This window comes from Coccinella septempunctata, chromosome 2, assembly GCF_907165205.1.
Source record: "Coccinella septempunctata chromosome 2, icCocSept1.1, whole genome shotgun sequence".
NCBI lineage: Eukaryota > Metazoa > Arthropoda > Insecta > Coleoptera > Coccinellidae > Coccinella > Coccinella septempunctata.
Window position 1 is genome coordinate 216731 of NC_058190.1, and position 24754 is coordinate 241484.

At 35.4% G+C, this 24754-nt stretch overlaps 4 protein-coding genes and 2 long non-coding RNA genes across 6 annotated transcripts; 3 read left to right on the plus strand and 3 right to left on the minus strand.

The window, feature by feature from the left end:
* The first annotated feature begins 766 nt into the window (after nucleotides 1-766).
* Nucleotides 767-2422, plus strand: LOC123306888 (RE1-silencing transcription factor B-like). Its single transcript, XM_044889077.1, has 4 exons — nucleotides 767-903; nucleotides 959-1051; nucleotides 1148-1234; nucleotides 1314-2422. Exons 1-4 carry the CDS (start codon nucleotides 845-847, stop codon nucleotides 2122-2124), a joined length of 1050 nt encoding a protein of 349 aa, XP_044745012.1. The 5' UTR covers nucleotides 767-844; the 3' UTR covers nucleotides 2125-2422.
* Nucleotides 2414-3518, minus strand: LOC123306889 (THAP domain-containing protein 5-like). Its single transcript, XM_044889078.1, has 3 exons — nucleotides 3427-3518; nucleotides 3108-3263; nucleotides 2414-3054 (listed from the first exon to the last, which is right to left on the minus strand). The coding sequence occupies exons 2-3, from the start codon at nucleotides 3258-3260 to the stop codon at nucleotides 2506-2508; spliced, it is 702 nt and encodes a 233-aa protein (XP_044745013.1). The 5' UTR covers nucleotides 3261-3263; nucleotides 3427-3518; the 3' UTR covers nucleotides 2414-2505.
* Nucleotides 3519-8214: 4696 nt separating this feature from the next.
* LOC123307764 lies at nucleotides 8215-9178 on the minus strand. Its single transcript, XR_006537005.1, has 2 exons — nucleotides 8838-9178; nucleotides 8215-8777 (listed from the first exon to the last, which is right to left on the minus strand). It is a non-coding gene; the product is annotated as an uncharacterized LOC123307764 (long non-coding RNA).
* Nucleotides 9179-10004: 826 nt separating this feature from the next.
* On the minus strand, nucleotides 10005-11418 carry LOC123307763 (zinc finger protein 64-like). Its single transcript, XM_044890190.1, has one exon. It carries the CDS (start codon nucleotides 11368-11370, stop codon nucleotides 10444-10446), a length of 927 nt encoding a protein of 308 aa, XP_044746125.1. The 5' UTR covers nucleotides 11371-11418; the 3' UTR covers nucleotides 10005-10443.
* Nucleotides 11419-11420: 2 nt separating this feature from the next.
* On the plus strand, nucleotides 11421-12729 carry LOC123307765. The gene is made up of 2 exons (XR_006537006.1): nucleotides 11421-12013; nucleotides 12126-12729. It is a non-coding gene; the product is annotated as an uncharacterized LOC123307765 (long non-coding RNA).
* Nucleotides 12730-20754: 8025 nt separating this feature from the next.
* On the plus strand, nucleotides 20755-22654 carry LOC123306846 (E3 ubiquitin-protein ligase siah2-like). Its single transcript, XM_044889012.1, has one exon. It carries the CDS (start codon nucleotides 21026-21028, stop codon nucleotides 21629-21631), a length of 606 nt encoding a protein of 201 aa, XP_044744947.1. The 5' UTR covers nucleotides 20755-21025; the 3' UTR covers nucleotides 21632-22654.
* Nucleotides 22655-24754: the final 2100 nt, after the last annotated feature.

The window sequence follows — 24754 nt, forward strand, 5'->3', positions numbered from 1 at the left end:
ATGATGGATTCATTATAAACGAAATCGAAATTGTCATCCCTCGTGAGAAGTTGACTCTTCTGAATAAGAATATCTAACCAATAAAACTACATGGTTCAGAAGAGAATATTCTTGAAGAATTTTGTTGGCATAACATAATATATTATGTTGGTTTATATCGGTTCTCAGCTGAGTATTGGCAACAGAATCTACTCCAATACCTGAGTGATAAATTTGAGACTGTTACCTTTTGTTGTCTTGATGTGTACTACGCCTTACTTCGGATTTATATAATTTTGACGATTACGGTAAACCAACTAACATAGCTGCTTTCAATAAACAATGATAAACAAAAGTAGGTACAATTTTTTTGTTCAGTGATTTCTTTTGAATTTCATTGATTTCGACTTGCATTTTATTGCATATAATTCAGAGAACTCATATTTAATATAGATTTGAAGAAAGGTATTTGAAAAATCATCAGAAAAACCACGATGACACATAACCTAAAATAAAATGAAGGCTGTTCATTTCCATTGAACTCTATGGGTTCCCATAGAGTTCAATGTTCATTTCAAATCATTGAACTAGTTCAATGTTTCAAATTGACGCTTGAATCCCCACCCCTTATCGACACCCGCTTTAATCGCAGCGACACCTATCCTACGTTTCCTGTTTTCGGGGACACATTTTTAGTACGTCGATCGTTCTCCTTCTCTCTACTCTCCATACATAGACTTATAATACATTTATTATTTATAATATACATATTATTTATAAGTCTATGGTCACAGAGTGATTCTCTGTGGCTGCTCCTATGTACAAAATTTCATGGGAAATTTATATATTTTGAACAAAAGGAAAAATGAATATGGATGAAAGCAGTATTAATAATATTAATATTAAGGAGGAGATAGATGATGAGTAAGTATTTCAAAGATTCATTTTCTTTGCACTTGACTCGGTGGCTCTCTTTCAGTGTGAAGTTGGAAGAAAAATCAGATGTATTGGATGTGGGCCAACATTTTCATTTCGTTAATATTAAAAATGAGGTATATATGGCCTTTGATGAGTGAGTATTCATAACAACGATCTTTTCAGCAATTTTTATTCCTATTTTTCCACTTTCAAATTGTTTCAATTCTTGAGTGAATCTAATTTCTTTCAGTGTGAAATTGGAAGAAAAATTAGGAATTGCGGATTCAGGTGAACATATCACTGATGTTAAAGATGAAGTACATACAGGCTACGATGAGTGAGTATTTAAATATATGATGTTTAAATCAACTTTGATTTTTTCCTCTTGTGAGTGATTCAGTTCGGATTGTTTTCAGTGTGAAGTTAGAAGAAAAATTGGGAGTTTTGGAAGGTTATGAACAATGTATAGATGAGCCAGTAGTTCATGAAAGTGAAGAATATAAGATAAACGATGAAGAACACATACAATGCAGTTATGCTGTCAGTCAAGAACGTCACAACAATGTAAATGTGAAACCTGTTATTTTGAATTTTGAGGAACGCGGGAACTCATCATATGAAAACACCACAAGCAGTAAAAGTAACCTTCGAAGCTGTTTGAAATTTGTTCACTACAATACCAAGAAACACAAGTGTCAATATTGTGAATATGTTACTAACAGAAAAGATAACCTACAAAATCATGTTAACTGTGTTCATTTGAATATCAAGAAACACAAGTGCGACTCGTGTGAATATGCTGCAAGTCAGAAAAGTCACCTCGAAGTACACATCAGCTCCGTTCATCTGAATATTAAGAATCACAAGTGTCATCTATGTGAATATGCTGCCAGTAAGAAGAACCACCTTGAAGCGCACATAAAATCTGTCCATTTAAAAATTGCGGAACAAAAGTGCGATCTGTGCGACTATGTGACAAGTAGAAAAAGTTGCCTTCAAAGACATGTCAACACTGTTCATCTGAACATCAAGAACCACAAGTGCTACTTATGTGAATACGCTACAAGTCAAAAAAGTTACCTTGATAAACACTTCAACTCTGTTCATTTTAAAACTAACGAATACGAGTGTCATTTATGCGAATATATCACAAGACGAAAAGATATCCTTCAAAGGCACATGGATTCTGTTCATTCCAATATCAAGAAACACAAGGCTGCTTCATAACTGTTAACTTCATTTGTGTGAAATCTGTTCAATTAAAAATTGAGAAACAAAAGTGAAATCTATGCGGCTCTTCTCAAGTGCGTCAATTTGAGTATCAGTTAAATCATAAAAAGTCAGTCGTATATAGAGGCATTTAATCAATTGAAAGAAAATTAATGATTGCAGATTTCTCTCATATCTTATGTTCAACATCACAGTGATAGCACCAGAAGGGATTTATTTAATTTTCCCAGTAAATAACAGAATCTTTTCTTTTTTATTTTTGGTTTTCAAAAGAAAATACAACAACTGAATAAGATGATTTTTATTTACAAATATACATACCTTGATTTAAATAAACTTAAACCTTCATGTAGTACAAGCTTACTCTTAGAATACTATTTAGACTTTTTTTCTAAAATAATTATGGTCATTATTGATATTTTCCAATATACAACCTAGCTTAATGGGGTTGCTCTTTATTATCGAAGTATTCTTCTGGGATGGCCTTGATATCAACTTTTTCCTCATTGTGTGTCTTCTCTTAGATGAAAATATTACTCTTTGTTCGGTAATTCTTTTATCATCAGGTTTCTTTGATTGAAGAGCAGATAAATCTTGTCTTTCGTGGTCGTTCTTATAAGAAACTTCTAATAGATTATTTAAGTTCTTAATTGTTCCCAAAACATGAAATAATACACTTTCATCACATTTATTTGTAAGGTGTTCAAAAAGTTTAGTAGTTTCTGCTTTAATCTTTTCTATTAGCCCTGAGTGTTTGGAACTATAGGCATTATTTGCATTAGGCTCTTCTTTGGATATCAGTTCAGATTTTTTGGGGGAAATGGGTTTTCTCTCTTTGGGAGCAAAAATTGTGGGAACTGCAGAGACTTTCAAAACCCTCTTGCCGTCTACCCTTGTTTTTTCCCATGCTTCTGGAGCGAAATGCACCTAATGATTCATAAGCTATTATATAAATAATTGGTATCAATGAAATAACTTACTTCGCATAAGCAAGAATACTTGGTAGGATTCCAGTTGTCTCTTTTCATGTTGATTATCCACTGTTTTCTCCTTGACGGATCCTTAGGGAAATGCTTCATCAGGAAGCCTTTCTTGGCAGAGTTTTTGCAATTGATTACTGCACAACCTGGCATTATCTATAAAAAATGCAAGAATTTAATATTTCAATTAAAGACATGCCTGTCCATTAATTATCCAAGCATTCAAAACAAAATATTTGGGTATATTTTGTACCCAAGTATATCTAAGAACTATGAATGCAGCACTCTAATTTATGCAAGATTTTTTAGACTCACTTACCAATTAAAGATGATGGAGAACACAAATAATTAATAACTTGAAAAAAAAACGATCGAAAAAGCAAGCAAGTTTCGAAAAACCCATTGGCAAAAACTATGGAGGGTAGAGACCTCTACCCTCCATAGCAAAAACAAAACGGAACTAACCACAAATTCGAATTCTGTGAACTAACCAAGGTTGCGTTCACAAACTTACTCAGAGCTTGCTCTGAGTAAGCTCTGATTATATTGCGCGTCTCGTCCTCTAGATCATAATTGTAGTATACTTGTTTCCGAAGGAATTCACCACAGTGTTCAAAGTATATGACCATAGAGTCATATTTCCAACCTAAAAAACTGCGCACGCATCCCCATGCTTCCTCGATGCTCCTTCAGCCTAAAGCCGCCATTATTTGTTTTTTGTGTCGGAAGAACCACACGTGTTTAAAATTTTGCCCTTACTAAGGACAAAAGTGAAGTACTCAATTCTTCGGAAGGATATATTCAAAGATTATAATCTACAATCCTTGCAAAAATTATTGAGAGAGCCATGTGACGAAAAATCCATATATTAGAATGGAATTGAGAAGATTCAACAAGTTACGTTCCTATTGGCAGAAGAATGATGCAAACGAATCTATTACGCTTTGAGATGAAGCACGAAACAGTTGTCAGAGATAACTTTTGTAGAAGGTATGCTTAAATCATAATTTAAATATGTTTTAGCCAGAAGACCCCGAAGCCCCTTGGATTCCCGGTTTTAACCGATGCCCGTTTATTAAAACGGATTGCCTGTACCCAGTACGGATGTCTATACCTATCTGTCAAATAGACAGATGGATGCCCGTTTATCAAAACGGATTGCCTGTACCCAGTACGGATGTCTATACCTATCTGTCAAATGGACAGATGGATGCCCGTTTATCAAAACGGATTGCCTGTACCCAGTACGGATGTCTATACCTATCTGTCAAATGGACAGATGGATGCCCGTTTATTAAAACGGATTGCCTGTACCCAGTACGGATGTCTATACCTATCTGTCAAATGGACAGATGGATGCCCGTTTATTAAAACGGATTGCCTGTACCCAGTACGGATGTCTATACCTATCTGTCAAATAGACAGATGGATGCCCGTTTTATAAAAACGGATTGCCTGTACCCAGTACGGATGCCTATCTGTCAATAGACAGATGGATGCCCATTTGTAAAAATGGATTGCCTGTACCCAGTACGGATGCCTATCTGTCAATAGACAGATGGATGCCCATTTGTAAAAATGGATTGCCTGTACCCAGTACGGATGCCTATCTGTCAATAGACAGATGGATGCCCATTTGTTAAAATGGATTGCCTGTACCCAGTACGGATGCCTATCTGTCAATAGACAGATGGATGCCCGTTTGTAACGACGGATTGCCTGTACCCAGTACGGATGCCTATCTGTCAATAGACAGATGGATGCCCGTTTGAAAAAACGGATTGCCTGTACTCAGTACGGATGCCTGTCTATGGATGTATAGACAGATGCCCGTTGCCAAAACAGATGCCTGTTGTTATGACAGTCTGTCTAACATTGTCTAACAAGATGCCTGTTTTACAACGGATGATGGACCCTTGGACCCTTGCTGAACAGACTACTGCTGCTAGAACAAATTGTAAGCCCACAGTATCGATGCCTCATCATACAGATATATATTATTGGTAATTATTATATTACACAAGACCGTTGTTATAACGGATTGTTCATATATACAAATGCCTGTCTGACTATCGTCAGGGAGAGGCCTGTTGTTATAACAGATGCCAGCTTACAGTATGGTTGACTGTCTTTATATAGATATATATGGTTTATGAATGCTATTATTACATTCCCGATTATTGAACACATTTCCTGTCTCACTATTATCAGACAGATGCCATCCTTCAATATGGATGACTGCCATGCCATTTGCCATCATACTGTATGTATTATTAATGACTTTTAATATTTCAGACCCCCATTTTTAACAATGGAATGCCGGTCTGGCTGTCAGATAAGTGCCTGTTGTTGTAATAGCTAGCTGTCCACAGTACAGGCTGCAGATTATGTTGTATAACTTTCATTATAGATGCCTGTGGTTAACACAGACTTTTTATCCGAAGCATGGAACCCTGTTATCAGACGGATCTTCATGCCCATAATGGATGGATCATCCGCAGTTAGGATGCTTGTTTTAGACAGTTGCTATGCCCTTGTTGGTAGACTATGATAAGTCTCACAATGGAATGACTACCCGAAGTGGAGATGTGTTGTTGAATAGATGCTAGTTGTTATAACGCTTCTTTGTTTTCAGTTCGATTTCCTGGCATTAGCCATAATTGTGTGAATATAATTAGGAAATCGTTTGGCAATGCTGTGACCTCAGAGAAGATAGCCTTTTCTACTTTGACAGATCTTCAAAATGTGAAGACAATCCTGAAACTAGAAATATAATACAGATTTGTTAAAATCAATTTAGGAATGGAAATAAGAGAGGGAGCCAACACATTGAATAGCCAAAATGGCTATATATAGGTGAAATCCTCAATGGTCGCTTGAAACACTTCAGGCATGCAGTGGAGAGCTATTTCAGATAAAATTACATAAAATGTTTAATTGTCTCAAACAGGTGTAACCAAGCAATGAAAAAGGAAGTAATACCAAAGACACTGAGTTGTCATGAGTGTCCTGAACAGTGTTTAAGATACTCAAAAACTTGTTGAAATCCCATTTTTGTAAAAAGACCATAATATGGTTTCGAAGGGAACATCCTTTCATTGTTTTCTAGCTGTGTTCAGCATTCAATTCTGATTTAAAAGGTAGGATAAGAAATTCGAAAATATAACATCGATACACTGTGTACCTGTGCGTCTCAGTATAGCTGTTACCTCCATATCGTAGGTAATGGTATAGCACCTTATCCTTTGAACAAAGGTCGGAAAATCCTTAATAGCTACTTAAGAAGCCTCTGTTTGCAGACCTTAATGGTAAACTTATAATTGGAAAATCCTCCTCTGAATTTAGTCTTTAAATTACCAATACTGTTAGTAACTGGAAAAATATGACCTTACAGTTTTAGGAAAAATTCCTCAACTCAAAGCTAGAAGAAAAGTATTGCTCTGCTCCTGCTTTGCAAATTGCACAAAATTCAATTTTAATGTTCTATTAAGAACTGAGAATACAATTAAATTTTATTTGAATTAAGGGGGGGGGTAACTCCTTAATCCATCCCCCTCACTTGAATATAGTAGCAAGAAGCACTTGTGGATGGTGGAAAGAGAAACCCTCATTTACTCGTCATAAATATAATCTAGGAAAAGAAGTAGATCAGGGATCTGGAACCGACTACTAGAAATTAAATATGCCTTGGGATGAAAAATCCCCCAATTGGGCATAAACTCCTAGTGTTAGGATAAAGGATAGAGTTTATGCTTTTCTCAAAATTCTGATCCAGAAATAAGCAAACAATTATTGCTGATAGAACGCAGGTTCCTGAAAATCAAAGGTAATTTTTGAAGAGCCTTTGCTACTTTTGACGCTGTAGAAAGTTGTTTCTATACAACTAAAAAGCTCGCTGTAGTAGCCAGAGGCTCATCAAGGGAGTAGTGGTGAACCAAAGGAAGCCACAGAAATGCCCATCTCACCCTTAACAAAGACAGCTATGAAGCAGTATATAACTCCTTTTCTCGATTTGCGGATTTGAAAGGGAAACCAAAACGTTTCATCCCTTTTGGAATGACGTAGGCTTCAGACTGAACTTTTCCAAGTATTGCCAATACTCAGATGAACATCAGCATCTAGTTGTCATCCGAGACTGGTAAGGATTTACGTAGGTAAGAGGAGTAATTATGGAGACCGTTGTTACCAAGGAAACGATATTCTAGGTCCTTACATGCACCAAAAAATTACCTTTGCTGAGGGTGTTGCTAGTCTCATTTTTACATAAGATTCCATTAGAACCTCTACCCAAAACGCTAACCAGGCAAGGGGTACGTTCAAAATACTTAATCCGAGAGTAGAGTATGAGTATGGCCATACTCGGAGAGCATAATCGGAAGAACTAAAAGTACGTTTATGAACGACTCGAGTAATCAGAGCTTGCTCAGAGTTAGTTGTTAACGCAAGCTAGGAATACAAAAAATGTTAGGTAGCAAGAAATAAAATAATAGTAATAATTAATTCACCCTAACAGCATACAATACAATTCAAAATTTGAGAGAGCTCAGAAAAGTCATGTAAGGCTTGTGTATGAACTCTCCAATCGAAGTAATGGATTAAGCTGCATGACCATGAGATTACAAACAATGCAAAGAATAAATCAACCATCAGAAAAGTTCATGAATGTTTTGTCTTGAGAAACAGTCGAGTAGCCAGCGATTTGTTCTACGCTTCAGAGAATGGTAACCTTGTGGGTTTTTTTTCAGATAGGTGTGAACAATATTGCGGATCTGTGGCAATGTATAAAGGGAAGAAGTATTGGCTGAACGAATACTTCGGTCAGAGACAGTTATCTCCCTCAGTCAGCAGATATGCATAGGCAAACAAGAAGTGTTGGATATGGAAAATGGCTGGTTGGTCTACATGACCAACACACTTGCCTAATACTAAAATAGGTCTAACCAGGGAAACAAAATCATTCAACTAAGGCAGCCCTTTACAGAATGAATAAAATTGTTCTTCCTTGACTCTGATCATGAGTTAATAATTTTAACTTTTGAATCAATTGAAGTTGGATATTGTCAATTCGGGAGACCAGTGCCGTTTGCGGAAAACTGAGAAAAATGTTAAAAAAGCTCTACCGTCTTGTTTAAGATCAAATAAATATGTTGTACATTAGTTGAAAAAAAATACAACTTGGACAATAATCTCCACTCGAGGAAAGTAATAATCCTTAGTGGGGTATGAGAGCTAGTAGTTTCCCTTTTGTTCAATTTAAAACCTTGTTTCTATTTGATACTCAGTTGTGAAAATACATCGTTGTCTTCTTTGGAATCAAAACAGAAGAATGACCTTCGTTGAGACCTTTTCTGCACTGGAAAAATATTGAAGTCTCAAGTACGAAATAATTTACCCATTGATATTGACCCGGAAGGGTTTTTGGAACCAGGTACGATCATCCAAACGATGATTTTCCAGACCTTCGGATGTACGAAGAGAGCTACAAGTTGTAACTATTTGGAAAAAACCAGCTTGATTTAATCGTATATACATGATAAAAATCAACCTCTTATTTTTGTTCAAAATAAAACTAAGTTTTATTTTGATATCCAGTTGTAGAGATACATTTTGGACTTCTCTGGTTTTTAGTGGCACCTTTTTTGCACTGATTTACATCAGTTCTTTGAACATCTACAATTATGATCTAGAGGACGAGACGCGCAATATAATTGAGAGATTAAACGAACTTACCTTAAGTGAAGTTTGATCTTAATTATATGAAGCGTCTCGTCCGAATAGATCAGTCCCACCCAACCCTTACTTTGTTCCCTGGACAAAAAAGGTGTAAAACAAAAGGGAAATCTGGAAAATTTGCTTTAAAAAATAATGGCGGCTTTAGGCTGAAGGAGCATCGAGGAAGCATGGGGATGCGTGCGCAGTTTTTTAGGTTGGAAATATGACTCTATGGTCATATACTTTGAACACTGTGGTGAATTCCTTCGGAAACAAGTATACTACAATTATGATCTATTCGGACGAGACGCTTCATATAATTAAGATCAAACTTCACTTAAGGTAAGTTCGTTTAATCTCTTAATTACCCGTAGCGTTCACAAACGTACTTTTAGTTCCTCAGAGTATGCTCTCTGAGCATGACCATACTCATACTCTACTCTCGGAGTAAGTTTATGAACACACCCACGATCTACCATAGATACACAGATTACAGAGTAGAATAGCCCTTTCTCTATGAGAATAGCATAGATATTTGGATCTACAGACATTGAACTAAAGAAAGTTAGTTCAATGCAGAGATATATCTATATATTCTATATCTCTGGTTCAATGTCTACAGAACATCATAACTCATGACCACAGAATAATAAAAGCAAGAAAGTAAGTTATAAAATACACAAAGGAAATTTATTGAATTCTAACTATGGAGTGCTTTATCAAAGAGTAACCAACTGGTTGGTTACTCTTTGGCTTTATCCTCCATAATTTTAACAAAGACATAAATATGTCGGAAAAAAAACTACAAAATTTTTTCTAAAGGGGAAATACAATATTCCCAATTTTCAGATTTAAAATAGGTCCAGTTCCCCAGAAATGTCTAATAGGACCTCGAACTTGGTACACCCTGTATATAAAGGGTGGGCAAATTATCTCTGAATAAATTTTTCAGAATAATTCTATAGGTAATTTGCAAGAACTGTTTTATAGCCTATCGACCCATTATTTTCCATCATATATCATAAAGTTCTGCAAGACTAATATATTGAGTAACGTTCCATAATAACTTCTTTCATAACTTGAAAACAATCCTCCAAAATAATCACATATCAAACCCATCATCAAGTAACCTGGAACTATATCGACTTTTATTTAAATAGTTTGAGAAAATAATAGGGTAAAAAGTCTGTTAAAACAATATATTTACAAAACTTCATGTAGGTACAGTAATCCTTACAAAATTATGTTCTGTATAATCTATGATTAAATTAAAATTCACATATTTTCAATGGAAATAATTAACATACAAATTTAAATCACCACCAGTCTGAATTCAAACACATGATAACTTGAAAAACTCATCAGTCTGTTGCCAAAATAAAATCACCTCCAATTTTTAAAGTTTCATCAAACTTATATTGAGTCCTGTTATCATTTTCCTTAGTCCATCTAAGACTAATTATTTTATATTCATTTATAACACACAGCTCACCATAGCTATAATTACAACAATAAAAACAAAATTATTTAGTGCCTTTATGGATTTTCATACAATTTAGACCAACTCAACCTTCGTAAATTACCTGGTATATTTGTAGCACATTTTATAATTACTTCTAGATATTTATGTGACCTGAGTTGTGTGGTGTTTCTTTTTTATATGGTTTTGAAGATTTATTTTCGTACTTGTAACATATTCACACAGCTGACACTTGAAATCCTTGGTTTTCAAATGAACAGACTTTACATGTCGTTGGATGATACGTTTCTCATTGGCTGCATAATCGCATAGGGGACATTTGTGTTTCTTCAAATTCAAATGAACACAGTCAATATGCCTTTGAAGTTGAGACTTGACACTTGTATTATATTCACATAGGTGACATTTGTGATCCTTGATTTTCAAATGAAGAGATTTTATGTGATTGTCGAGGTTCCTTTTAGAAGTCGCAGCATACTCACATAGATGACACTTGTGGTTCTTGATTCTTAAATGAACAAATTTTATGTGTGCATCAAGGTTATCTTTTTTACCCGCAGCGTATTCACACAAGTGGCAATTGTATTTCTTGATATTCAAGTGAACGGCGTCGATATGCCTGTGAAGCGTATTTGTTTTGTTTGTAGCAAAATCACATTTATGACACTTGTGTTCCTTAATTTTTAAATGAACAGATTTCATATGAACTTCGAGTTGCTCTTTTCGACTGGCAGCATATTCACATAAGGAACATTTATATTCCTTGATATTCAAATGAACAGTTTTCACATGAACTTCGAGGTTTGTTTTTTGACTTGCAACATATTCACATAGGGAACATTTATGATCCTTGATATTCAAATGAACAGATTTCATATGAACTTGGAGGTGCATTTTTTGACCAGCAGAGTAATCACATAAGGAACACTCATGTTTCTTGATATTTAAATGAACAGATTTTACATGAATTTCAAGGTGCGTTTTTTGACTCGCAGCGTATTCACATGAGGTACACTTATGCTTCTTGATATTCAAATGAACAGTATCAATATGCCTTCGAAGCATATTCATTTCACATGTCTCATACTCACATAGATGACACTTGTGTTCCTTAATTCCCAAATGGGCTGGACTTTACTTTACGGACAGTGATCGATTTTGTTCGTAATTTTTTTATAGATGCAGTTTTTCATGAGAAATCGTTTGGTACTAGTCTCAACTCCGGCAAGCTCGTAGTTTAGGAGATATTAATTTTTGAAAATTGCATTTTTTCCATATAATTTGACAAGTTCGATGGATTTTCCTAGGTTATATCCGTCAAAACCACAGAATATCAATGTTTTTTTGTGTTGTTTCTATGGTTAATATAATTTCAGGAAACTTTTTATTTGAACTGTATAATTTTGCGAAAAATGTTTGGATGGAAATAAAACTGAACTAAATATTATTTATCAATCTTCCAATTTATTAAAACTGAAAGATTTTAAGGTTAGGTTAGGTTAGTTTAGGTTAGTACAAATTTTTAAATTTTTTTCAATTTTAACGATATAATTTTGCGAAAAATGTGCGAACTGAAATAAAACTGAATAATTTCAAGGTTAGGTTAGGTTAGATTGAGTTAGGACAGTGAAAAAATAATTTCTCACATGAAAATTCGATATAATTTGGCGAAAAATGTGCGTACTGAAATAAAACTGAATAATTTCAAGGTTAGGTTAGGTTAGATTGAGTTAGGACAGTGAAAAAATAATTTCTCACATGAAAATTCGATATAATTTGGCGAAAAATGTGCGTACTGAAATAAAACTGAATAATTTCAAGGTTAGGTTAGGTTAGATTGAGTCTATTCAGTTATTTAATTGTTGAACATAACTAATGCTTTGTAGGAATATTATGATATCTCACGCTTTTGGATGAAATTTTGAGAATCATGAACTAAAACTTTCAAATTTACAGTTTGCTAAGATATAAATTCGTATCAATTGATTTTCTTTCACCTACTGCAGTAAAAAAAATTGTCAATAAAATCGGAGGTGAACCTTCATGTCTTAGAATGACTTGATTTTCTTTCCATTATTTGAAATTCGAATTTCCTAAAATTTGAATTATAGAAACCATAGAAACAACACAAAAAACTAATGATATTCTGTGGTTTTGACGGATATAACCTAGAAAAATCCATCGAACTTGTCAAAATATATGGGAAAAATGCAATTTTCAAAAATTAATATCTCCTAAACTACGAGCTTGCCGGAGTTGAGACTAGTACCAAACGATTTCTTATGAAAAACTGCATCTATGAAAAAATTACGAACAAAATCGATCACTGTCCGTAAAGTAAAGTTCTACCTATACAATACTCACTCATCACAGGCATTATGTATCTTCTCTTCAATGTCCATTATTTTTGTCTACTCATTAATCTCATTCGAAAAAAAAGACAAGATGGGGAGTTATTCTCTAACCAACGTTTATTCCATATTCCATTATATTGCGCGTCTCGTCCTCTAGATCATAATTGTAGTATACTTGTTTCCGCAGGAATTCACCACAGTGTTCAAAGTATATGACCATAGAGTCATATTTCCAAACCTAAAAAACTGCGCACGCATCCCCATGCTTCCTCGATGCTCCTTCAGCCTTGAGCCACCATTATTTGTTTTTTGTGTCGGAAGAACCACACGTGTTTAAAATTTTGCCCTTACTAAGGACAAAAGTGAAGTACTCAATTCTTCGGAAGGATATATTCAAAGATTATAATCTACAATCCTTGCAAAAATTATTGAGAGAGCCATGTGACGAAAAATCCATATATTAGAATGGAATTGAGAAGATTCAACAAGTTACGTTCCTATTGGCAGAAAAATGATGCAAACGAATCTATTACGCTTTGAGATGAAGCACGAAACAGTTGTCAGAGATAACTTTTGTAAAAGGTATGCTTAAATCATAATTTAAATATGTTTTAGCCAGAAGACCCCGAAGCCCTTTGGATTCCCGGTTTTAACCGATGCCCGTTTATTGAAACGGATTGCCTGTACCCAGTACGGATGTCTATACCTATCTGTCAAATAGACAGATGGATGCCCGTTTATTAAAACGGATTGCCTGTACCCAGTACGGATGTCTATACCTATCTGTCAAATAGACAGATGGATGCCCATTTGTAAAAATGGATTGCCTGTACCCAGTACGGATGTCTATACCTATCTGTCAAATGGACAGATGGATGCCCGTTTATTAAAACGGATTGCCCTGTACCCAGTACGGATGCCTATACCTATCTGTCAAATGGACAGATGGATGCCCGTTTATTAAAACGGATTGCCTGTACCCAGTACGGATGCCTATACCTATCTGTCAAATGGACAGATGGATGCCCGTTTATTAAAACGGATTGCCTGTACCCAGTACGGATGTCTATACCTATCTGTCAAATAGACAGATGGATGCCCATTTGTAAAAATGGATTGCCTGTACCCAGTACGGATGTCTATACCTATCTGTCAAATGGACAGATGGATGCCCGTTTATTAAAACGGATTGCCCTGTACCCAGTACGGATGCCTATACCTATCTGTCAAATGGACAGATGGATGCCCGTTTATTAAAACGGATTGCCTGTACCCAGTACGGATGTCTATACCTATCTGTCAAATAGACAGATGGATGCCCATTTGTAAAAATGGATTGCCTGTACCCAGTACGGATGCCTATCTGTCAATAGACAGATGGATGCCCGTTTGTAAAAACGGATTGCCTGTACCCAGTACGGATGCCTATCTGTCAATAGACAGATGGATGCCCATTTGTAAAAATGGATTGCCTGTACCCAGTACGGATGCCTATCTGTCAATAGACAGATGGATGCCCATTTGTTAAAATGGATTGCCTGTACCCAGTACGGATGCCTATCTGTCAATAGACAGATGGATGCCCGTTTGTAACGACGGATTGCCTGTACCCAGTACGGATGCCTATCTGTCAATAGACAGATGGATGCCCGTTTGAAAAAACGGATTGCCTGTACTCAGTACGGATGCCTGTCTGTGGATGTATAGACAGATGCCCGTTGCCAAAACAGATGCCTGTTGTTATGACAGTCTGTCTAACATTGTCTAACAAGATGCCTGTTTTACAACGGATGATGGACCCTTGGACCCTTGCTGAACAGACTACTGCTGCTAGAACAGATTGTAAGCCCCCACAGTATCGATGCCTCATCATACAGATATATATTATCGGTAATTATTATATTACACAAGATCGTTGTTATAACGGATTGTTCATATATACAAATGCCTGTCTGACTATCGTCAGGGAGAGGCCTGTTGTTATAACAGATGCCAGCTTACAGTATGGTTGACTGTCTTTATATAGATATATATGGCTATGAATGCTATTATTACATTCCCGATTATTGAACACATTTCCTGTCTCACTATTATCAGACAGATGCCATCCTTCAATATGGATGACTGCCATGCCATTTCCCATCATACTGTATGTATTATTAATGACTTTTAATATTTCAGACCCCCATTTTTAACAATGGAATGCCGGTCTGGCTGTCAGATAAGTGCCTGTTGATGTAATGGCTAGCTGTCCACAGTACAGGCTGCAGATTATGTTGTATAACTTTCATTATAGATGCCTGTGGTTAACACAGACTTTCCATCTGAAGCATGGAACCCTGTTATCAGACGGATCTTCATGCCCCTAATGGATGGATCATCCGCAGTTAGGATTCCTGTTTTAGACAGTTGCTATGCCTTTGTTGGTAGACTATGATAATTCTCACAATGGAATGACTATCCGAAGTGGAGATGTGTTGTTGAACAGATGCTAGTTGTTATAACGCTTCTTTGTTTTCAGTTCGAATTCCTGGCATTAGCCATAATTGTGTGAATACAATTAGGAAATCGTTTGGCAATGCTGTGACCTCAGAGAAGATAGCCTTTTCTACTTTGACAGATCTTCAAAATGTGAAGACAATCCTGAAACTAGAAATATAATACAGATTTGTTAAAATCAATTTAGGAATGGAAATAAGAGAGGGAGCCAACACATTGAATAGCCAAATGGCTATATATAGGTGAAATCCTCAATGGTTGCTTGAAACACTTCAGGCATGCAGTGGAGAGCTATTTCAGATAAAATTACATAAAATGTTTAATTGTCTCAAACAGGTGTAACCAAGCAATGAAAAAGGAAGTAATACCAAAGACACTGAGTTGTCATGAGTGTCTCAAACAGTGTTTAAGATACTCAAAAACTTGTTGAAATCCCATTTTTGTAAAAAGACCATAATATGGTTTCGAAGGGAACATCCTTTCATTGTTTTCTAGCTGTGTTCAGCATTCAATTCTGATTTAAAAGGTAGGAAAAGAAATTCGAAAATATAATACGATAAACTGTGTACCTGTGCGTCTCAGTATAGCTGTTACCTCCATATCGTAGGTAATGGTATAGCACCTTATCCTTTGAACAAAGGTTGGGAAATCCTTAATAGCTACTTAAGAAGCCTCTGTTTGCAGACCTTAATGGTTAACTTATAATTGGAAAATCCTCCTCTGAATTTAGTCTTTAAATTACCAATACTGTTAGTAACTGGAAAAATATGACCTTACAGTTTTAGGAAAAATTCCTCAACTCAAAGCTAGAAGAAAAGTATTGCTCTGCTCCTGCTTTGCAAATTGCACAAAATTCAATTTTAATGTTCTATTAAGAACTGAGAATACAATTAAATTTTATTTGAATTAAGGGGGGGGGTAACTCCTTAATCTCCCTCACTTGAATATAGTAGCAAGAAGCAGTTGTGGATGGTGGAGAGAGAAACCCTCATTTACTCGTCATAAATATAATCTAAGAAAAGAAGTAGATCAGGGATCTGGAACCGACTACTAGAAATTAAATATGCTTTTGGATGAAAAATCCCCAATTGGGCATAAACTCTTAGTGTTATGATAAAGGTTTCGTATAAACAACATCAAATGCGAGAGATTGTTCTCTGCTTACCCAAATATTGAGGCTGTAATTATAGACGTGTTCTCAATTTTAGGATAGAGTTTATGTTTTTCTCAAAATTCTGATCCAAAAATAAGCAAACAATTATTGCTGATAGAACGCAGGTTCCTGCAAATCGAAGGTAATTTTTGAAGAGCCTTTGCTACCTTTGACGCTGTAGAAAGTTGTTTCTATACAACTAGAAAGCTCGCTGTAGTAGCCAGAGGCTCATCAAGGGAGTAGTGGTGAACCAAAAGGAAGCCACTGAAATGCCCATCTCAGCTATGAAACAGTATATAATTCCTTTCTCAATTTGGTGATATGAAAGAGAAACCAAAACTTTTCATCCCTTTTGGAATGACGTTAGGCTTCAGACCGAACCTTTCCAAGTATTGCCAATACTCAGATGAACATCAGCATCTAGTTGTCATCTGAGACTGGTGAGGAATTACGTAGGTAAGAGGAGTATTTATGGAGACCGTTGTTACCAAGGAAACGATATTCTGGGTCCTTACATGCACCAAAAAATTACCTTTGCTGAGGGTGTTGCTAGTCTCATTTTCACATAAGATTCCATTAGAACCTCTACCCAAAACGTTAACCAGGCAAGGGGTACGTTCAAAATACTTAATCCGAGAGTAGAGTATGAGTATGGCCATACTCGGAGAGCATAATCTGAAGAACTAAAAGTACGTTTATGAACGACTCTAGTAATCAGAGCTTGCTCAGAGTTAGTTTGTTAACGCAAGCTAGGAATACAAAAATGTTAGGTAGCAAGAAATGAAATAATAGTAATAATTAATTCACCCTAACAGCATACAATACAATTCAAAATTTGAGAGAGCTCAGAAAAGTCATCTAATGCTTGTGTATGAACTCTCCAATCGAAGTAATGGATTAAGCTGCATGACCATGAAATTACAAACAATGCAAAGAATAAATCAACCATCAGAAAAGTTTATGATTGTTTTGTCTTGAGAAACAGTCGAGTAACCAGCGATTTGTTCTACGCTTCAGAGAATGGTAACCTTGTGGGCTTTTCAGATAGGTGTGAACAATATTGCGGATCTGTGGCAATGTATAAAGGGAAGAAGTATTGGCTGAACGAATACTTCGGTCAGAGACAGTTATCTCCCTCAGTCAGCAGATATGCATAGGAAAACAAGAAGTGTTGGATATGGATAATGGCTGGTTGGTCTACATGACCAACACACTTGCCTAATACAAAAATAGGTCTATCCAGGAAAACAAAATCATTCAACTAAGGCAGTCCTTTACAGAATGAATACAATTGTTCTTCCTTGACTCTGATCAGAGTTAATAATTTTAACTTTTGAATCAATTGAAGTTGGATATTGTCAATTCGGGAGACCAGTGCAGTTTGCGGAAAACTGAGAAAAATGTTAAAAAAGCTCTACGGTCTTGTTTAAGATCAAATAAATATGTTGTACATTAGTTGGAAAAAAAATACAACTTGGACAATAATCTCCACTCGAGGAAAGTAATAATCCTTAGTGGGGTATGAGAGCTAGTAGTTTCCCTTTTGTTCAATTTAAAACTTTGTTTCTATTTGATACTCAGTTGTGAAAATACATCGTTGTTTTCTCTGGAATCAAAACAGAAGAATGACCTTCGTTGAGACCTTTTCTGCACTGGAAAAATATTGAAGTCTCAAGTACGAAATAATTTAACCATTGATATTGACCCGGAAGGGTTTATGGAACCAGGTACGATCATCCAAACGATGATTTTCCAGACCTCGGATGTACGAAGAGAGCTACAAGTTGTAACTATTTGGACAAAACCAGCTTGATTTAATCGTATATACATGATAAAAATCAACCTCTTATTTTTGTTCAAAATAAAACTAAGTTTTATTTTGATACCCAGTTGTAGAGATACATCTTGGACTTCTCTGGTTTTTAGCGGCACCTTTTTTGCACTGATTTACATCAGTTCTTTGAACATCTACAATTATGATCTAGAGGACGAGACGCGCAATATAATTAAGAGATTAAACGAACTTACCTTAAGTGAAGTTTGATCTTAATTATATGAAGCGTCTCGTCCGAATAGATCAGTCCCACCCAACCCTTACTTTGTTCCCTGGACAAAAAAGGCGTAAAACAAAAGGGAAATCTGGAAAATTTGCTTTAAAAAATAATGGTGGCTCAAGGCTGAAGGAGCATCGAGGAAGCATGGGGATGCGTGCGCAGTTTTTTAGGTTTGGAAATATGACTCTATGGTCATATACTTTGAACACTGTGGTGAATTCCTGCGGAAACAAGTATACTACAATTATGATCTAGAGGACGAGACGCTTCATATAATTAAGATCAAACTTCACTTAAGGTAAGTTCGTTTAATCTCTTAATTATCTATGGTTTATTCGTCGAAAGCAGTGACAACCAAAGATATTATGTAATATCTTAGATATTATGCGTATGGTCCGTATATACACATTTGGTAACCGAAAGTTACCAGGGGTGTGTTCATAAACTTACTCCGAGAGTAGAGTATGAGTATGGTCATGCTCAGAGAGCATACTCTGAGGAACTAAAAGTACGTTTGTGAACGCTTCGGGTAATCAGAGCTTACTCAGAGCTTGCTCTGAGTAAGTTTGTGAACGCAACCCAGAGCGGTTACTCTGGTGACTGATATTGAACCGAATTGTCAAGAATTCGACATATACGGACCGCCCACTTACTAACCAGAAGTAACCAAAGTGTATATACGGACCACAGCCTATGTAATATCTTTGGTGACAACCATAGAGAAAGGGACTGTCTCTGGTGACAACAGAGTTGTCTCTGCCACTGGTCGAAAGCCGTTAGTCCACTACTCTTTTTTGTAAAATCAAAGAGTAACCAAGTGGTTACTCTTTGGTAAAATCATAACACCTCCCCGAGGTGTCTCTGACACCTCCGATTTTGAACTTGAACACCCATCCACATTGAACTCTATGGGAACCACAGAACACGAATATACATGGAACCAGAGATATAGATATATATCTCTGACATGGAAACCCAAACCCATGACCCCCAAACAATAGCTGTATTCGAGTTCGGTCACTTTGCAAAGTTTATACCGGGCACAGAGAAAAATCAAAGGTTGTTCAATAAAATGCGCCAACCAGAACTGACGAAATGGATACTAAGGATGACCTCGTGAAGTGAAATGACTTGCTATACGGTATCGGGATGTAATTAATTGTATTTCTCCAGAACTGAAGGAAACACAATCAGGGCGGATCTACTCGAGACTTTTACTCGCTACCCCAAGGGCTAATGCTCCATGACTGATAGCGAAGAAAAGGTCTATTTTTAGCGCAACTACGGAATTTCACTGACGACGGGCGGTATCTCTTATTCTCTACCCCGAGGGCTTACGCGCCATGACTAATAGAAAAGAAGAGATTTCGGATTTAACACTTACGACGCGGAACGCGAACAGGGGGGTTGACGGGACTTTTCCTTCAGTAACCCAAGGGCTTACGCACCATGACTGATAGCGAAGGGAAAAGTCAGACTCGCGAAACAGGGTAAAGTACGATAAAATATAACAGAAAGCGATACAGTACAGCAGTGTCCAAGAAGTAACCGGTGTAGGTCTAATTAAGAAACTGAACGGTAAAGACGGGGACCTACCTCCTTTATTTCAGGCACTCGCGGAAACAAACGAAAACTAAAAAATCAATTCCTAAGTGCACTAACTTAGTAATACAGAATTTATTCTTAATATAGTATATTAGTGTTCTGTGGGCGCAACAGTTTTGTGCAGTTCTAGAACAATTCTCGGACCGTCCGAAATGTGAACCCGAATACGCCTAATACCACATGACCTGCAGTCATCTGGTAAACAGGTCATAGAACTCCCCATAGGAGCCGCTGTGATCGCTAGGTTGATCGATAAGGGGTGAGGATTTAAGGGATGAACACTATGAACAGCCTTCATTTTATTTTAGGTTATGTGTCATCGTAGTTTTTCTGATGATTTTTCAAATACGTTTCTTTAAATCTATATTAAATATAAGTTCTCTGAATGATATGTAATCAAATACAATTCACATTATAAAGAGGAATAATCTGCTTTGTTCATTCATAATAAATGACGAAATTAATAATATTCGAAAGATCTCAACATATCAACGAGCAAAAAAATGATAGCTACATCATAAACATTGAAAGAGTTCTCTTTTAAAGTTCAATGATCATAAACCCAATAGCCTACATATGTTTATCTTTGTTTATTGAAAACGATGTGTTACACATTAATATCTTTGATAAGAAACAACACTTGTTTTGACTTTGCAGTACTGACAAAGTAGTTTCGTAATTCAGTCGGCAGAGGGCGTGTAGATTTTCGGATTCGCCCATAGACAAAATAAGTTTTTATTCTATCTCTATAGATTCGCATAGGCAATAGACTCTATGGTCTCTGGTCTATGGCCCCCATAAAGCAAGATGACGAGTGGTTCGAAATCAAAGTTCATCTTTTATAATTTTTATCTTTGTGGTTTATTTTTCCATCTGTTTACTTACGATTTTGTTTTATTAAACAAAAAGGCTGGACTAAACTCTACGGACGACTATCTTTTTTGTTCCTAATTTTTGTATACATGCAGTTTTTCATGAGAAATCGATTGGTACTAGTCTCAACTTCGGCAAGCTCATAGTTTGGGGGATATTAATTTTTGAAAATTGCATGAAAAAGCAATATGGAAAAAATACAGCAAATTTTGAAACAACAAAATAATGTAGAAGATAGTCCACTGAAATGCGCTGTTTGTAAACATTATTTGTCAATATCGCCTATTGTCCACAATGATATTTTAGGTAGCATTTGCGGACGAGACAGCTGTAAGAAGTTGGCAGTTTCGGAAGGAACAAATTATCGACAAAAAGCCTATGAGGAATTAGCAAAAGTTTTAGAATTTCCATGTATGTACGAAGAAAATGGATGCAAGGAAGTACTTCCTTGGAATGAAATAGGAGAACATGAAATAATTTGTGAATTCCTCAAATTTTGCTGTCCCTTTTCGACCGACCATTTTGAAGATGAAGAAAAAATATGTACATGGGAAGGAAACACAACTGAAATCTTATGTCATATGGAAGAAGTTCACTCGCCACATAGATTCGAAAATTATGTACAGATCAGTCTTGAGCAAGATATAAAGAAAAATAAATTATTGTTTTCAAGAATTCAAGATAGTATTGTGTTACTTTTGGTAATTATCGGTGCAGAATCTGAGACTTATTGGAAAGTATGGACAGTTCCAGAAATTTGGAAAAACTTAAATTATAAAATTGAAATTTCTTGAGAAAAAGGACAAAGCTTGACTGTATCAAAATTCCAAGAAGCTGGACTTTTACACCCTACTTTCTTCAAAAGTAAAATTGACAACAGCTGGTTCAAAATCAATTTTGATTGTATAAGAAACTTTTTTGATTCTCCTTACTTTTTGACAACAAAGTTTTATGTGAAGGGATTTTTAACTGGCTCACCGAATCTTTCATATTATGTAAGTTTTTGGCGAAATGTAAAATGTCATAAATGTGGAAAACAAGCAGAAAATGATATTTTTATTTGTAGATGTGTTAGGAAACACAAAATATGTGAAAGATGTAAGAATTCACAACATCTGAATTATAGACGTTCTTGTCCTATGTGCTTGCCGACTATTTGCATTTTGGATAGAAACTTCGTTTCAGAGAATTTGAAAGCATTTTTCAATGAATCATATGAAAATTGCATATTGTGTGAAGTAAAAGTTCAATGTCTATCATCCCATTTGAGTAATAGTCACAGGGAGTTCATTTTCGAAGTTGGCGAATGTCAAAATTTCAGGTTGAACTATTATTTTTGCTCTTTTGATGATCATATCTTCCTTTTATCAAAAAACATCAACATGAATAGGGATCTCACATTTTCGGTACAATGTTTAGGAACCCGAACTATTAAATATAATTACAAACTAAAGTTGATGGGCACCAAAACTTCATATTCTTCAATTACATTTACTAACTTCTGCCATCCTGAATTAATTGATTTGAAATATTTTGCTGGGGGAAATTTGAATCCTTTCACACAGGAAACGTCAATACCTTGGAACTTATATAACTCAATTTTCCCTGATGGTGATGACATTGAGTTCAAATTGAATATCTTCAAAATTTGAGTTTAAATTGATTTTTTTTTATTTGGAAGTCTAGTTACAGTTGTGATTAGTGCCTTAGAAGATTTCATGAATTGAATAAATATGCAGTACTGTTTATGTTTTCAAATGTTTAATTAAATATGTGATCATTCGAGAATAAAGTGATTTCTTTCCTTTGTATTTTAATTATTATTATTATTATTATTTATTCAAATCAAGAGCCAAGAAAATCTATAAGGCTCAAAAAAAAACAAAAATAATATGAAAGACATACACAGTGCAACTTTTCAGTAACTACTATCTGACGACAATCGGTCCAAACCGTTCTTAAATGAATTAACACTCACACTATTCACTACCTCAGATGGAAGCCGATTCCAAGAATGGAATCTTGATAGATTAATTATATTGCGCGTCTCGTCCTCTAGATCATAACATAAAGTAAGTCAAGATAGAGGGGAAACTCAGCTACAAAAACTGGACCCCTTATTTAGTTTGTTGAACCACCGCATGGGGTCGCTTCCATCGCTGATTTTACGTTTGTAAACATTTCCATAACCTCATTCTTTTCGTCTTTGTCTGCAGTGTGAAGTGTATCGTGATTCCAAAGTGTTTTTTCTGATAATTGAATAAGATGTCGGAAAATAGAAATATTAAAAGCAATAAATTTTGTGTGCCGAACTGTGGTGATAAGACTAGTAGACGTCATCGGTTTCCTGAAGCAGATAATAAACAACCGGAAATTATCAAACTTTGGATGGAAAAAGTTTGTAATCCCTTGTTGACTACTAAAAGTACTGAACAAATACGAAAATCCTATTTTGAGTGAAAGTGTGAATTTATTTTTTACATATATATGGGAATTATTGGTTACATGAATATTAGTGCTTTATGATGAAGGGTTCTCCCAAATTGAATTGAATTGAAAAAATCAGCAAAGTACTGATGAAACGTCGACTAAGTTAAAAAAAAAACAGTGTTTTCCTTCAGTCCTATAACCAATAATTCCCATAGGACATTATAATTATTTCTATTTTATATTTTACATATATGGCCATACACTTTGATGTATATATCGACATTAGAATCATTTCTATTTTATTTTTTTCCTATCAAGTCCATACACTTTGATGTATATATGGACATTAGAATTATTTCTATTTTATTTTGTACTCATAAACCCATACACTTTGATGTATATTATATGGACATTAGAATTATTTCTATTTTATTTTTTACTTATAAACTCATAAACTTTGATGTATATTATATGGACATTAGAATTATTTTTATTTTATTCTTTACATATAAGGCCATACACTGTGATGTATATATGATTTATTTATGAAGAAATATAGTTATATCATTGCCTACATATGTGTTTTTTTTATTCAAGTCATCAAGCTTCTGAGAACATTGGATTTGAAACTCGTACTGGAATGGTAATATAGCATCTTGACATGCTATATTAACTCATTCCAGTACGTTGTTTCAATCCCGAACTTCAAAAATCAAATCAAATGATTTTAAATAGGAAGCATTTCAAATTTTCCCGCTCATTTGTTTCGAATTCCGGCCGCCAGAGAGCGCTTTTATTTCCTCGAACCACCGCATGGGGGCGCTGAAACTTGAACCCACTTCTTAGTAGGGGAGTTTCCCTTCTATATGGGTCTGTTCTGTGGATCATAATTGTAGTATACTTGCATAGAGAAAGGGAAAGAGGAGAGTAGTCAATTCAGTGTTATTCATGGGCGACACGTTTTGTGGCGCCCCCCTTGGCAACTGGAGAAACTAATCCGAAAAAATTTGCGCGGGAAATTCAAATAACGGCCTCGTTTTTGAAATAATATTTACCAAGTTCGAAAAATACACTCCGTCGCCTCTCTCTACTCCTATTGTTCTTTTTATCGAGTTTAGTGGGAAAGATTCGATTAAAAGAACGATAGGAGTAGAGAGAGTCGATGGAGTGTATTTTTCAAACTTGGTAATTATAGATTTTTAGACGAATCATGAAATAGTGTAATAAAATAGGAAATCAACTGAAATAAATATATATTCATGAAAATATTAGAAAATTACATTTGTATAGAAAAAATATACAGAAAATTAACCAAAATGAATATATAATAGAAATATTTGACAATAACAACTATAATTACAATATTTTACAGGATACATTATATAAAGGAGCTGATCTTGTAAAGGGTTGAATGGATAAATAATATGGGCCAAACTAAACACAAAAACTGAACTTTGATATACATGAATAACTGAATTTGATGGATT